The sequence below is a fragment of the Columba livia genome, chromosome 5, assembly GCF_036013475.1.
Source record: "Columba livia isolate bColLiv1 breed racing homer chromosome 5, bColLiv1.pat.W.v2, whole genome shotgun sequence".
In the NCBI taxonomy this organism is placed as follows: domain Eukaryota; kingdom Metazoa; phylum Chordata; class Aves; order Columbiformes; family Columbidae; genus Columba; species Columba livia.
Window position 1 is genome coordinate 64,925,604 of NC_088606.1, and position 16,379 is coordinate 64,941,982.

General features: G+C 40.4%; 1 protein-coding gene and 1 long non-coding RNA gene across 10 annotated transcripts in view; both read right to left on the minus strand.

Moving 5' to 3' along the window:
* The window catches only part of LOC110365161 (uncharacterized), an 87,680-nt gene extending 87,447 nt beyond the window's left edge, over window positions 1-233 (minus strand). The window contains exon 1 of the long non-coding RNA XR_002424414.2: window positions 61-233. This is a non-coding gene — a long non-coding RNA (uncharacterized LOC110365161). The remainder of the gene's footprint in view (window positions 1-60) is intronic.
* A 3,489-nt stretch (window positions 234-3,722) lies between these two features.
* NAV2 (neuron navigator 2) overlaps window positions 3,723-16,379 on the minus strand; it is a 372,685-nt gene continuing 360,028 nt past the window's right edge. For all 9 annotated transcript variants that reach the window (XM_065065515.1, XM_065065517.1, XM_065065511.1 and 6 more), the window contains 6 exons: window positions 15,430-15,584; window positions 14,870-14,941; window positions 14,204-14,400; window positions 13,723-13,841; window positions 8,493-8,696; window positions 3,723-7,382 (listed from right to left, as the gene is read on the minus strand). In XM_065065515.1, coding sequence (XP_064921587.1) covers window positions 7,257-7,382; window positions 8,493-8,696; window positions 13,723-13,841; window positions 14,204-14,400; window positions 14,870-14,941; window positions 15,430-15,584 — 873 coding nt within the window. In that variant the 3' untranslated portion in view covers window positions 3,723-7,256. The remainder of the gene's footprint in view (window positions 7,383-8,492; window positions 8,697-13,722; window positions 13,842-14,203; window positions 14,401-14,869; window positions 14,942-15,429; window positions 15,585-16,379) is intronic.

Sequence of the window (16,379 nt, forward strand, 5' to 3'; positions counted from 1 at the left end):
AATATCCTTATTAAAGGAAAAATAACCTGGAATTGCCATTCAAGAGAGAAAACACCTTACCTGAAATGTGACATTCATCAATCTTACTCTTCCCCTGCCTCCTTCAATGGTCTTGTAGCAAAAAGAACATTGTATGACCACCAAGCACAACCGCTTGAGGTTCAGGGATAACTTAACATGAAATTAAAGAGCTTATTAATTTATTAATTTCTTACTTATCACCAACTGCCAGGCCATATCTGTAGCTTACAAGAGAGGAGCCTCCTCTTCCAAGGCTTCCATTTTAAAGCTGGATGGTGAAGGCAAAGCTCGCAGCTGCCATGTGATGGCTCACGCAGGACAGCTGTGCCAAGGGGAGCCCTGCAGAAGTACCTGCCCTTTCTGAAGGGTCATATCAGAGGCATATACTTAGTCTCTTACTCCAAATGTGGAGAGATTCCAGTTGCTTTAGGAGGATCTGATGACAATTGTGTTTGTTCCTGGTGTGCACGAGGCTGGGAGCTCAGCTGGGGTGTGTTTCTAAGAGCAAAACATTTCATAATTTGTTGTTGACATCAAGAGTGTCAGAGGCCATCCCACCCCTATTCCCTGAAGCTCACTGATCGTGGTCAGGCTAATACCAAACTGCTGACCCTAGAATGGTTTTGTTTTTTTAAAAAATGCATTTATTTTTATAACGAAACCCTCTGTATGCTTTGGGAAAGGAGAAAAAGTGATAACAAGCCCTTCCTGGCTTCACAGGAATGGCAAGATTGCCATATTGACTAGTAGCATCCACAGGTTTTGAAACTCTGGAACAAAGTAATCCTGTGTGTAATGTACTCCCACAACAACTGCTGCTTTGTGATATTCAAGTGCTCTTTTTAAAGACTCAGTGGCCCAAGTGGTCTTGTGTGTCTGTTCTTCCTTCTCACAGCCAAGACGGAAATATCTGACACTGGGGAATGGGAAAGGCGGAGAAGGGGATTTATCTTTGGTGACTGTGAGCTCAGGGCAGCAAATACTCAATTATTTCATCCCTTGAGAACCCAGCTGGTTCAACATCTGTGCCTGCTGTAACTCTGCTTTCCCCCAGCGTGGGAGAGTGGCTTTTGGAACAGGGAAGAAAAGAAAATCAATCACTTTCTCAGGGAGTCTGTGCTGTTATTACCTGTAGAGCCATACAGCAGCATCCTCGGCTGTGAGCCCCAGATTGTGCCTGGGATGCGCAGGGTCCCACCGTGTCACCCCTCCAGTCCCCTCCCCAGCTGAAGGGCTGTTTGTGCCCTGCACAAACTGGGGGAACTGGAACCATTGTCATCAGTGCCACAGCCAGGCCAGGCAAGGAACACAGCCTCCTGCACAGCCCTGTACTTGGAGCACTGTGCCAATCCTGCCATGTGCCCATTGAAAAAAACATGTATGTGTATGCGTAGAAATCATCTAATAAGGTACAGATGGTAACACCATATACAGGAAGGTATGTTTATCCCATCTATATGAAACACTGTCTTTCCCAGTGCAATTTGTACCCATTGCCTCTTGTCTTCTCCATATGGGTCTTTGTGAAAAGAGACACTCCATTCTCTTTGTAGCTGCCCTGTCAGTACCAGAATACTGCAGTGACGTCCAGCCTGAGCCTTCTTTTTGCTGTGAGAAGAGTCCCAACTAGTTCAGTCTTTCACCATACTGCAGTTTCTTTTTCCCTTTGATCTTCTGCGTGGATCTCCTTTGGACCTTTTCCCATCTATTCACATTAATTGTGGGGACCATAACTGGGCACAGTACTCCAGGTATGTCCCAACAAGTGCTGAGTAGCGTGGGATGAGCACATCTCTTATCTCTGTTAATAATGCCCCTGCAGATGCAGCCCAGGGTCTAATTTGCCTTTGTTACGCTGCTGACTCATGTTCAGTTTGTTGTCCAGGACCTCCAGGTCCATTTCAGCGAGACTGCTTCCCAGCTCCCTGGTTCCATCATCCCAGGTGCAGGACCTTGCACTTGACTTTGTTAAACTTCACACTGCTCTTGCTAGCCCACTTGTCCACATCTTTCTCCAAGACGGCTCTCTTCTGATGTGTCCACCTCACCGCCTGGTTTAGCGTCACCACTTGGCGAGGGTGCTTTCAATCCCATCATCCAGAAGATATTGAACAGCATGGGGCCCACTGTTGATCTCTGGAGGACTCCACCATTGAGTAAAAAAACCTATCGACCACCACACTCTGAGTGCTGCCTGGTAGCAGTTTCCTAATTCATCACCCACCCAATCTGTATTTTGCCAGTTTGTCCAGGAGAGGGCTCTGGGAAACTGTTGAACGCTTTGCTGAAATCCAGATGAACGACATCTAATGTGCTCCCCCCCTCTCCCCCGTAGACAGAAAATGTTATTTTGTTGTGGAAGGTGATCATGTAGGTCTGGCATGATTTACCTTTGGTAAATCCATGCTAGGTTCTCCCAACCACCTGTTTTATTTGGTTTGTAGTAGTTTCTATGAGGACTTGGCTCAGGGATTGAAGTAAGACTAATGGGCCAGCAGTTTCCTGGGGCCTCTGTTGGGTTTGACATTTACCCTCTTCCAGTTGTCAGGGGTACCCCCTGATGTCCACAGCTTTTCAAGGATTACAGACAGTGGCCTTGCAACAATGTCAGTCCCTTCTCTTCCCAGCCCCAGAGATTTATGAGGATGGAGCCCTTGCAAGAGGATGCAGACCAGCCCTCCTTCCACTTGTGGTGGGTCAACATGGATATTGTTGTAGCCGCTTGAGGATGTGATCTGGGTTCCAGCAGAGCCAGTAAAGACAGAGGCAAAGATGTCCTTAAATCCCCCTGCCTTGTTGGCACTATTTGTAACTGGTTTCCCTGTGCTGTTCAGCAACGGACCTGTGCTTTCTCAATAAAGGTTAAAAAAGAAAGAAAAAGTGAAGATGAGTGTACGACACGGTGTGCACAGAGCAGAGAAGAACAAGAACATGGAGAAGGAATGAGGAAGCCAAAAAAGGAAAGAAAGGGAAGAAGAATTCCTGAGAGATATTAAGCATTTTGATGCCAGTCCAGTATTGATTCAAACGCTGTTGAAGATCAGGGCTGGAGTGTTTTCTACGGCCAATTCTAAAACATGCAATTCTGTGAATCAAAGGAAGTTTACGGAACATAGAAAAGTCCACTTGAGCATGTCCAACTCTATTCTGCCTCCGGAAAATTGCTGCAGAGGGGCAGTTGAAGCCCACACTACAGATCAACTCTGAGTTAGTTTGCACTGCTGCATTATTAGAAGAAAAATGAAGGCTATTTTTAGATTAAACTGACTTGAATGTACATCTTGAATTTTTAGCAGAATTTATCATCTTTCAAAACTTTTTCTTTGATATAGCTGAATCTGTCCTATCGACACTCATAGCTTGAATCAGCGAGCAGAGGACAAGAAAACTACAAGGAACTGTCAAATAAGCAGAAATAGGAATAGATAGTAGTCTCTAGGAAAAAAAAATACTACTGTTGAGAATTATCCCTTACATTTTATGCGCAAAGGTTATTGGATTTATGCCTTCTGAAAAGAGAGTACTTTATTTTTCCAAGTTAGAGCGTTTATTTGAAACAAAGGAGGAAAGATCCCTACATGTTCTTAATGAGCAATGTAAATTTATTACTGTATAATCACAGTGTCCCTATAAAACAGGTGAAGAGGAAATTGTAATAAATGTTGATTAAGAAGGGACAAAAAGTTCTGGGAAGCCACAAATCTGAATAAATAAGCATCAATTTTATTGAATCATGAATAATTTAAGACTGGTACAATCATCAGCTTTATTCTCCATGACACAGGGGGATGGGGAATGGGGAGAAACGGGGAGAGTGAGAAAGGAGAGGCATGATCTCAAACAGACCATTCACGAATTCCAATCCTAAATGAGAACTGAAAATTAAATAGGGAGAGGAGCAAATGGAAAACATCATAAACGTACACAAAATACTCAATTCCTAGTTTTTCTCTTTAAAAATGGCTAGAAAAAATTCATCAAAATGCAGCACTTTTAATCAAATATTTACATTTCTATGTTACAATGAAAAAATGTACATCTTATAGAACATATTTCATAAACTGTTCCACTGGAAACGACTAGATCAAAACAGCAACCTTCCATTTAATATCGACAAAGAGCTTTTTTTGCTTTGTTTTTGTATTTTTTTCTCGAAAGAAAATTGCCACATTTAGACAAGTTTTCATACACGTAATATTGAAGTTAAGCATCAACAATGAAATAGCAGTTTGCTTCTTCCAAAATGTACAAAAAGGCTAACCAACCCCCTCCCCCCACTTCCCCAGATAAACCACATCTTGTTTATGGCCTGTATCATTCTTGGCAGTTTGTGTAGGAAACAGAATGCTTTATACTTTCAATTTACAACTCAACACGAATGTTGCATAGAATCTTGCATTTCTTTCTTGTTGATTTCTTTTTTTAAACAAGCCAACTCGGTAAGGAAAAAAAGGAAGCGTCTTGAAAAAGCCTTAAATGAGAACAAAGTCACTTAAAGAAAGACTTAATCTATGAAAAGTCTTGATAGAAACTAAGATGTGTGCACAACGGGTAACCCTGCTTCCCGAAGCTTCAGAAAACACACTGAATATTGTGATGCTCAGAATGACCGGCCTACAAAAAATTGCCTCGCTCGCTGTAATCCAAGCTACTGTCAAAACAAATTATAGATAACAGAAATTCCTTCCCGAGCTTAAGCACGGGATTCAAAATTAAAAGAGAAAAAAAAAGTACCCCGTTCCCCACAAATAAAACACCATTTTATGTCTTATAGCGCTCAGTCACCTGAGGCATTTTCTAGGATATTAAGTCCATGTAAAGCCCTAGCCCTGCAACTGGAGTATTTTACAGGCACATGCTCTATCTGCATGGATTCAGTCGGGGGATCAGGTACCAAAATTCACAGTAGTAGCAGGTAAAGTCAGTGCTGGGAAGCAGAATTGTCAAGACTACTGGAAAACTCAACCTCTCTCAAACTCGTCATCAGCATGCTATGAATGTGATTCCATACAGATTTATCCCATTTTTACAGCACCAAGATTAGGAACATTGGCTGAGTAAGCCTTGGTATTTCGTTCAGTGAAATAATGAAATACAGTTCATAAGGTTAAAACAGTAACAACACCAAGCTCTTCCCCCCATCATTAAAATAGTTAATTTTTTCTTTTACAGTATTTTTCTTAAAAAAAAAAAATCATCAGCACTTAAAAGTTGTAACAGGAGCAGATTCAAGACCAGCTCAGTAAGACAAAGTACAGTTATGTTACAGAAAGTCATGAGGTATAATAAAACCATCCTCTCAAGCTGAGTCACAGAAGCATGAACTTGTCTGTTACATTATTTTAAACCCACAAGCTTTTAAAAAAGTGTTTGTAGTAAGTTTTCTTTCTGTACATTGAAAAACCAGCATAATCCTGTAATTTATTAACGACAGCATTTGCTATAGTTGAAAAGCTTTTTGTTTTCCTCCTGCATGGATAAAACAACTCTTCAGTGATTTATTAGCTGCAGATTGATATGAACCTGAAAAGTTATGTCATTTCCCTCCTTTTTTTGTCACATTTAAACAAATCCTAGTATCTCATACAAACAGTATTCACAGCAACTTATGATATTCCAAGAGATGACTTTAGCCCTGTCTCTTTAAATAAGACCCCACAATATACAGCACTAATTTAATCAAACACAATTAGTAAAAAATAAGGCATCGCTTTAAAAGTCAGCACCAAAAAGATAGCTGGAAAGGCTAGTACAAATCAATATTGAGGAGTGCTGTTTTTGCTGAGGTACAGCTGACGTGGTGATGGTATAAAAAGCATTCGCTTCCATAAAAAGGAAAGTGCAAGTCTTTGGGAGGTGGTGTTGTTCCCCAAGAGAAGTACAAGCCTTAACACTGATCGTGTAGGTGTGTGCGTTCAGAGGAGAAATAAAACCAGGTTCACAGCTCTGCCAAAAGGCGAAAGCATGGCCCAGCTCAACTGAAAAGATGCGGTACCTTCCCTCCTTTTGTTTTTATTCCAGATCTGAATACTGCTAAAATACTTTTTTATTTTTAATTAAAAACTGGAACTGTCACAGAGCTGAGTTTTAATTAACCCATTTATGGTTGTGCTGATTGGAACAAATACTTCGAAAAAAAAAAACAAAAACAAAAACAAAAACAAAAGCACCCAAAATCTTTTAGAAAACAGCTGTAACATTTCATGGCAAGGATTAGGAAACGGAAAGCCTGACGAAGCCCTTTCGGGGGTGTAGCTCACCCCTGTGTGAGGGCTCAACGCCTGCGCGCTGCCCAAGGTCCTCTGGAGCCGCAGGGTTTCCCAGGGCACGGCCCTCGCACCAACTTCTGGAGGAGGGAAACTTGCTCTCGGCGTCATTGAACGGGGTGTAACGCCCCCAAAGTCAACCCGGTTGGGTTACATGGATGTAAGTGGGAAGAGAATCAGGCCCTGACTTGCCAAGGGCCACCTGATCATTCACTTGTAAGTAGGACTGATTGTTACACAGTGTTTGAAAAAACCTGATTTGTTCAGACCGTATATATATTTTTATATATTCCTATTTATATATATAATCTTTATAAACACACAATGAAAGAAAGCCAAGGTCTCAGACTGGCAAGGAGAGCAGCGCTTTTTCTTTTATATTTTTTTTTCTTTTCTCTTTTTTTAATATTTATTCAAACTTCCTTGTTTTGTAGCTTTGCCTTTATTGAGTATTATTACCAAGGCAAGCGATATCGTTATAGCACCAGAACTATAGGAAGCTGAGTTAAATTTGCAAAGCTGACTGGTAAAAGTCCAGCCCTCACCTAAATGTGTTTGGTCAGAAGCAGCATAGGCAAAAAATTCCTCTCCCCTCTCCTTCTGGACAGTACATGGCACAAAGCTGTTCGCTTCATAGCTGTGACGTTCGCCCCCTCACCCTACAACTTTTAGTCATGACGAATATTTTTAACATCTTCAGGATCTTAGGCATGAGAGCTTACAGCAACTAAACAGGAGAAAACAAAGGAATAGTGCAGTTCTCATCATCGCCAAAGGGAAAAACAATACAAAGGTTGCTTGGGTTGCCTGCACCCAGGTTCAAGACTGACTCCAAGTGTCTTGTTGTTCTTGCAGCTCTAATACTGAGATCCCAGCCCAGGAACGTGCTATTTTCATGAGTCTGTGATTAAGAGTTCTTGCCGAGTCGGGGAGCAACAATGGAAAAAACCTATTTCTATCCGAGGAAGATCACAACGTTGACTCCAGAGATGAATCGAGGATGTCATCGTGATGGCTGTTGCTGTTAGAGTCACTGTCGTAACTCTGGGGACTTGAGTAGTTGGCTGCTTCTTGCAGTCTCATTAGCATGTTCATCTGCAAAGGCACAGAAGTTCACAATTATCTGTATTCTGGGGTAAAAAAGATTATAGACTCCACATGAAAGCTACTGCGGCATTCACTTTGCCAGTGGGTAACAAAGGGAAGGAAGAGACAACTGGGGTAATCAATACTGAGTTTCTGAAGAGAGATATTAATTGTAGAACACGTTACAGCATCATGCAAGTTAGTAATGAAAAGTATGCTTTTCCAGTAAAGGTGAAAATGAGAAGTTTGAAGGGATTATTCCAGAGCTGTACTCAACAGGATTCTGCAAGCATCCCACCCCTCTCTTGCTCTGACCCATGGAAATACAGACAGATCAGTCAAAAGAGGCAAATCCAAATGAATCCAAATGTCCCGATATCTGGCTAAGTATTTGTATATGTATATATAAGCTAGTAAAAACTGCAACATACATTCTATACTCTCAACTGTCCAGAAAAATGTACACCTCAACAGAACAGCTTCGGGGCATTCTCAGTTTGCACAGTAGTTTCAGTAACTGCTTCCCATTGGAAGAAACTGGGTATTTAGTGTTACCTTCAAGTTCAATTTATACGTTCTATACAAATTCTTGTTAACATTTCCCTATATGCTTGTATAGTATTTCTGATGCATAAATTAGACACCAGTCATGGAGACTATTAGTTCATATATTCTTTGAAAACTTCGATTTTCATCTGGTGTCAAGAATACAGCTCTAAAAAACATGTGAAGCAAAGCAACATGCCTATTTTGTGATTGTGGCAAAACAGACTCAATTAAATGGTTCCACTCTGTTATTCAAGCATGTCTAACAAGGTCACATATTTAATTCCACAGCGTAGAAACAAATTTGATTACACACATCCCCTGTCACTTGTCAAAGATGAATCCTCAACAAATGAATTTGAAAAGCTTCTACTATTGTTTCTTGCAAAACTGTACAAGCTTTCTGTGCGAAGGCATTCTGCAAGTTGACCTGATGACTTCCCCAGAAACATCGCCTTCTTGTTCTAAAACTTCTAAACACTCCTCAACTGTCCTTGACTTCGTTATTCCTGCTTATGAACCCTAGAAACATGGGAAACAAGCGGTTCTGCTGTTTCAAAAGTGAGAGCTTACCAAAGGATCTCCTTCGGCATCACTCACTGGAATTTGTTTGCTGGTGGAGCCTTCCCGGGACACGGAGTAGCCATCGAAGCCCACGTCTTCGGGTCGCAGCTGTAGCAGAGGAGGCCACTCATGGTGCTGTGGGGTGGCCGCCCAGGGGTAGGTGTCCATCACCCATTTGGCGGGATCCTCCCAGGGTGCTCTCCTCCCATACAACTGGAAAAGCATAAAAACATGTAAAACGTTCCTCTTAGTCTACCACTTAATTCAGTGCCTACCAAACCCAAAATGAACGTGCTGTGAGTCCTGTATTGCAGAATGGTCTTGCAAGCAGGGCTGAACAAAACCAAATGAGGTTTCCCTTGCCCAAATGACATATAAAGCTTTAGCTATTTTTAATGGTGACTGATTTGGGAGAGGCTGCTCGCCTCCTTTGAGGACGTAGTGCCCTTCTGTTGGCACCAGTTGAAGAAAGGGAGACCTGAAAACAACCTCGCTTGATAAAGTTAACTTAAATAAAGTCACTACACAAAAGACGCCGTCAATGTTGACATCCGGACCGCACCAGCAACTAACTGCCTTATCTATGTTTGCTGCCATCCGGAAAGCGCTGTCAGTACAATGTGTTGGAGGAACATCAGACCTGTCACCGGGTAATAATGACGGCTGTCATAGCAAAAGGTTTTCAAGTCGGGGAGTTTTCTTTGTATTCAATCAAGAAAAAGCACCAGCAGGATTTTGCTACGTTCATGTTCCTACTTCAAGTAAGCAAGCTCTATTTCAAAAACTTTTTCTGTTCTGAACAAGCTGTGTTACCAAATCCCAATGTATTCTTGTTCCATTTGGTTAAGTTTGCCTTAATTAGATAATAAATTAATGTAATGCCACATGAATTTCAAAAGCATACACACAACTTCAAGTGACTTAAAAAAAAAATGTTTGCTTCTGTTTAATAAATTTCATCCTAAGAATCCTTCAGCAACTGGAGTTTGTCACTGGCATTTGTCACTTGAATTCAGAAAATTCTGCTTTTTCTGCACAACACAGAGCGGTAAAAGCAGTGGTTTAACAGAGAAATTCATCAGTTCTCCGATGGATTCAACACCACTTCACTTTCTTAATAGCTTTTTTTTCTTTGGTGGCTTTATTTTTCACACACCCCCATTTTATTATCCTCCCATTGCCAAACAGCAGAAGTTAAAGCAAACCTTACAGCTTTCAAGTGCTGTTCTTTACCACAAGTCCCTGGAACATTCATGCAGCACAGAAGCAAATCCCTGTTTCCAGTGCAACCATGTCCCCGAAATGCTGCATCCAAACTGAATGCAAAAGCCTAATTTCATCCAGATGCATGGTTAACGAACCCAAGTCTGATCTTCCCGCATGGTAGCAGGGTGTTTCTGCAGGTATCCATCTGGCAAGCGCTGGCAGAACGGCACTTTGACACAGATTTCCTGGGCACTATCATGGAATAACAACAGCTTTCATTCTAAATGATGTCATGTAACTCACAGCCTAATCCTTTATCTGAAAATTTGGCTGTATTAATTTCCACACGCCAAATGAAGCCCTTGATTCTACTAGAGCCTCCCTGTAAGTGTTACGAGAAACCCAAATTAAGTGAAGCACAGATGATAGATGTGAACGCGAACTTGGCCACAGATGGCAGCCAAATGCCACGTACAAATTCACAAAGCATTAAATTGCTCTAAATACCAACATCTGCTTTATTCTGAGGCAGAACCCAGCGAGTCCCAGCCCCAGAGCAGAGGTGCCCAGCAGATGGAGCCAAGCATCCTTCAAACTCCTCACCCCTGAGCTGTACTGGATTCTTTTCTGAGCAGAACGTCTTCAGGCTGCGGTAAACCAGATCCCCTATTTTAATCTACAGCAGCACATGCCAGTTGGTAAGTGGAGAGGATTTTATATTTTCCATGTCTCTTTCACCTAGAAGGTTTGTATGGATCCGAGCTCATTTCTGAAAATTAGCTAGTAGGTGAGATTCCCATATAACTATATCACACAAAATTAGCTAATAAGTAAAATTCCCATATAAATATATCACATAAAATCAGCTAATAAGTAAAACTCCCATATAAATATATGACATATCTGCAGCAGATGATGAGAGACTGAATGACGAATTCGCTATTCTCTTCCAGAGCAACTAGTTCTGTCGCTCCCTTTCACACATGTGTTTTCTAGAGAGCAGTTAAGGAGGCAAAAATCAAACCAGTCACTTTACAAAGCACCAAAGAGAAACCACCGGAGTGCGAGTGACAGTGGCAGGAAGCCACAGGGACTCTGGGTCCTCTTCTTGTATCATTAAACCAAGCAGGAAGAACTGGGGTTTTATCCAACCTTCTAATTTTCACATCTTTGTTTTGAAGGAACAAAACACTCAGCTCCAATGGGAGCAATTATTGTAAGGATCCATTTGGCTCACTCGCCTTTGACCCAAAATAGTTCTCTAAACGAGAAACAGAAATATAAAAATAGTTCAGGTTAGATCCACAGGGATCGGAGTGAAATGAGAAGTCCACCCTTCCTTTCTGGCAGGCAATTTCGCAAGAGCAGATGTGTTGTTGGAGAAGGTAAGGGGCAGAAAATATCCCCAAATGAAACACATTTCTAGCATTTGAATATTAATTAGCACAACTCTGGCTACTCTTCGAGTTCTGAAGTCTCATTCTCATCCACAGAGTCAACAAAAGAAGTTTTAGAGTAAACAGATAAAGGATTTAAATGGAAATGAGCTAGTGGAATTCAGGGAAATGGGACTGAAGTGGATACAGAACCTAAAGCGCAAAATAAGAAACTGAAATCCTTATACTCGGAACACAAGCAATTAAAATAACCTAAGGAAAGATGTGGAAAACAGGCAAAACAAGCAAACAAGAATATGGTTTTATTAATTATTGTTCTTTCTCTGTGTTTCTGTTACTAATTTTTCAATGCTTTCCACAACTACTGATCAGTCAATACAAGAGCTTCAAAACAGAGTTCAAGGAGCCCAAGCATCCCTGTGAGGATCAGTTTTCTCCTTTTCAGGAGGAAAAAAAGTCACACGTTCTCCTGTCACTTGTTTTAGGTCAAAAATATTATTGGCTCCAGTTACTTTCCTTTATGGGAAGTTTTATGTAAAATGGTTCTGTTCTTTTTCTAGGAAAGTTCCTCTGTGTGTTTGTGTGTGTTGTATTTTAGGACCTATCATGTCCTTCAGATCTAAGAGCTTAACACAATTATCTCAGAGAAAATGAGGTCTTCAGGCAATGACAAATTTTCAATAGTAAACACAGCTTGCACACATTCTGACCCAACCTGTTGAACAATTCATGTATTTCATAGAATTGAAAGGAGCCATTAGTAACAGCTGTTTTCTATGACAAGGTTGTCTTCTCTCTCTGCTAATATCTATAAATCTCTGCTGTACAGACAGCAAATGAAGCCCAAGGTGGTCATTACTGGACAATGTAAAATCCCCTCCCTCCCTTTTTTTTTAATATAGTACTTCTACAAGTACTCAGACTGAACTTCTAATACAGAAAGGGTAGTGCATAGAAAAGAAACGTAATAAGCAAGCAAATCAAAGCAAAATCCCAGTATTTTCCAAAAGAAATCTTTTACACTTGAACATATCTTAATGGCAAGACATCCTACCAAACACTGCAATGGTGAACCCTCACCAGGAGCAGAATGGAGAGAACTATTTTCAAAAACATGAACGAACCATTCTGCAACACAAGTGGCTCTCCATGGAGCTTGTACGTGGAGTAATATCATTTTTCAGAAAGACTTCAGACACAGAGGCATACGTGATAGACAATCTATTGCTTCTGTAAGTGCAATTTCATAGCTGTTAATTATTCTTACTCATAACAAGCCATGTCTTGCCTATAGTTTGAATCTTTCTAGTCCAAACTTGTCAAACATCCACTAGATTTTTTCCCTGCAAGACTGAAGCAGGAGACTCCCATATACCACATAACATTTTAGCTTACTCTTGAATAAACTGAATAGATTGGGCTTCTTGTCTCTCACTGAATGACTCCTGTATCTTACTGATACCCACTGCTCTTTTCTGAACCCTTTCCACTTTAACTTTCTAAGTCTTTTTACATACAGAAGTACTACTCTTTTCCTACCTTTATCAGCTGTAATTATAGCTTATGCCCTCAAAAAGGCATTTGTCCTCTTCACCAAAACAGAAGCTCCCAATGCATTGCCATAATTTCCTATTTTCCATCTACCTTTAGCCCTTTTTCAGTCTTCTAGATTCTGTGCTCCACCTTTTTATTTCTGTGTGATCTCTTTTTTAGCTTTCATGCATGCAATGCCCAGAATTTACTGATATTTGATTCTTTTATCTCCAAATCTGTCTTTTACATGTTATGCTGTCACACTTACTTTGTGAAGAGAGGACTGAAGAATAAAAAAAAGGTCATTTTTTCCAGTTGCACGGTAAGTCAATAGCAATCCTCTGTGGAACCTTCCTCCTGATTCCAACATGCTTTGTTGTCATAGATGCACTAAGAATTGTGTGGTAATGCTTAAACTATCCAAGTTGCTAGAGTATGAATCAGTTACTAAGTACAGGCAATCGATGATTATTTCACTATGGCCTCTGAAATAATTATGAAGGAATCTACTCAAAAATTCATTCTGTAGACTGAGAAGTAATCCAAATGTCACCGATACTGATCCTGTCACTCATTAATGTGTTTCTCTCCATACACAGCTTTGTTTCTCCTCTGTTGAAAGATTTGATTCACAAAGGAAAATCCCGCATAACTCAGTGAATACCACTAACACATTTTTCAGAGGTACAATACAATTTTAGGGTGTGCTTCTGGAACAGATTACTGAAAGATATTTGGGTGACTAACTCCCCCCACTGCAAACATCAGTAATTTGGCATCTGAACAACTTTAAAAAAAAACAATCTAATCTGGACTTTCAGTGCTGCCACTCCATTTTTCAAAATAGTTTGAAGAGAATAATTCTGCCTGAAATTAATGACAATTAAGCTCCATTTTCACAGACATGTAGGTATTCAGTGTGCAAAGTTGTGTCTAAAGAAAATATTGGCATTCTTCAGTTTTGTCCAATGCTGTGTTTCCTTTAAAACAGATACCATTCAAGATGGGTAGTGGTAGGTTAATGATTGGACTCAATGATCTTGGAGGTCTTTTCCAACCAAAACAATTCTATGATCTGTAATTTTTCACTTTTGCCTACTCACCTGTAGCCCTTCTCTAACTGCCTCCAGAAGATAGGGGATGATGGAGTAGTTCCACAAGTCAGTAAACCAAACTCTAGAACCGTCTACATCTATCGGACAGGAGAGGAAGAGCCGTGGACCTGGAACGAGAAATTCAGGTATTACAATCCAATCAAGATACACCTCAAAATAAGACCAAATAACAACTTTAGTTCTCTGGAGAAAGAAGCCAAGGATGAAAGAACGTAAGTAGCTCTTCCTGAGAGCTCAAAAATCCTCTGAATCTACTTGAAAAACTATAGCCTTCGAGGCAAGAACAATTAATCAGATTTCGTAACACAATTACTTTTTGTACAGAGCACGCTGCAATCTAAAAATAGGGTTTTAAAGAAACCTTTTTAACCTGGTGGAGCACAAGGTGATACACAAGGATGCACCTGATATACAAAGAAAAAAAAGACACATATTTATATACGCCCGGGCATATGGGCAGAGCACTTACCAATAGTAACATCAGAGGAGCTGTGAGCCTCCAAGAATTTGTTCAGATGCTGCCAGACCCTGGGAATCCAATCAATAATTTTGACCAGCTCTGCATTTCTCATCCTGCCACTGATCTCTGTTTCAATTAGTTTTCTTCTTAAGAAACGACCAAGAAAGCCTTTGACTGGCTCGGTGTGGTTTGCACATAGCACCCATCTACGGCAGAACAGCAGAAATGTCCATTATTGCTCTTTCAAGCTACTGAGCGGATCTATTCTGGGCTAAGTTTCTTTTATTATTTCTAGATTACTATCACGATTCCCAGTCACACATGTTTCTTAGCAAAAATTCTGTAATGATGAGTTCTCTAGATGAAACAATTTGTAACGCACATTGTTTAAGCTTATTTCTCATTCAGTATCTGCCTTGCCAATAGTCTTATTTACAATTTGTTAGAGGATCAAATATCTTAACAATCCTCTGAAAAGGAAAAGTTTTATGAACTGAAGTTACTTTAATAACAGCATCATAACAAAGCTGCACATGTTAGGACAGCAACTAGTAACAAATGGTGTTTCTCTCTCGGTTTGCTGTTTCGTCTGATAAGAACAATTTCAGGTGACTCAGTAGCCATTACGCCTGTGCCAGCCCACAAACATAAATAAGAAACATGAATAAACAGTACCTGAAATTATGGTGAAGCTGAAGATTAGGTGTTGAGGAGGTGGCTTGGTTCATTGTGCCAATAATATATGGACTATTAAAAAACAAACAAACAAACAAGCAAATCATAATCGTAAATTTTGAAAAACAACTTTTTAGTAAGATCTCAACATTTAAAAGGGTTATTCAAACCTCTTTTGTCAAAAAGATTTTTGTAGCTACTAATGACCAAATTCTCTGCTGAGAATCTGACTTCTGAGAACATCACATTCTGAAAGCAAAACAGGAATCTCAAAGCAGGAAACTTTCACAAAAAATGGGGTTTTAGTATCGAAGAGCTACTGGGTGAAGTGAATGCAAATTACCCAAACTCTACACTCCTTTTTATTACTGATTTCAAAGGAATTGATCATGTTATGAAGGAAAATACCTCTAAAGTGCTGTCCATAATACGGACAGTCTGGCTGTCCAGTCCATTTTACCAGCTTAATCTAGAGTTTGGTTTTGTGACCACATTTTGCAATGGCACTGGGTTGACTGCAGTACTGAAATTTTGAATGTGTTCTGGCATTATTTCCTTACCATTTGTGGTACTTGCAGTTCAGAAGTCCATTAAAGATCTCTCCCAGCGAGCTGACGTGATGCAAATTATCCAAAATGATAACAAGAGGCATGTCCACGGCGTTATTTTCACTGTTACACTGGTCTGCTAGGTTGGACAGGTATTGGCGGAGTTCCTGTAAAGCGTACATAAAGAAAATTAAGAAAAAACATCAAATTAAAGAGAGTTTTCTTCATACTCCTTGAAAATCCAGGTAAGATAAATAATCTGCTGGCATTGTAATGAAATGTAAAGCAAAAGAGCCTTCTGTCTTAAAATGCACACATTGTCCATGAGAAAACAGAAGAATATAGTTTTCTTTCTCTTTTGTAGGTTATGCTGAAGATTTAAAGACTATATCAGAAATCCCGTGTGAGATAAGGGCCTCAAGTGGGGTTACCATGTTCTTGTCTGGGTCTGTGTGTTTTCATTCACTCTGTCCTAATCTTACACTCGGAGCTTAGAAATGTATTTTTCTTTCTTTTTGGGAACTTGTTCAACTCTCCGTAGTGCAGCAAAGCGAACTTTGCAACCCAGCTAGGTTTGTTACATCTGCTTGCCGCTGTGTTTCTATCGAAATGCCGCCAACAAAATTAATCTGGAATAAAGCATCCCTCAGCAGCGGCCAAATTCAGATGCTTTCAGTCACACCATGAAAGAAGACTGAGCTCGTGGGGCTGCTGCCAGGTGACCGGGTGTGGTTGAAATGCTCTCCCCAGCATGTATTCCCTAGCATGTCTCAAATTATACCAGTGGTCTACAACCGCACTTTAAACCATTCCTTTCCTCCAGAGGAAACTATGCCTAAGGACATCAAACATACCTTTTTTTTTTTTAATCTGGAGGTATATACAGCAAAACCAGCAGCACATAAAAAGCAGAGACATGTTTTTACCAAGTGCAGGAATGTGTCTGGACAACAGTCACTCCA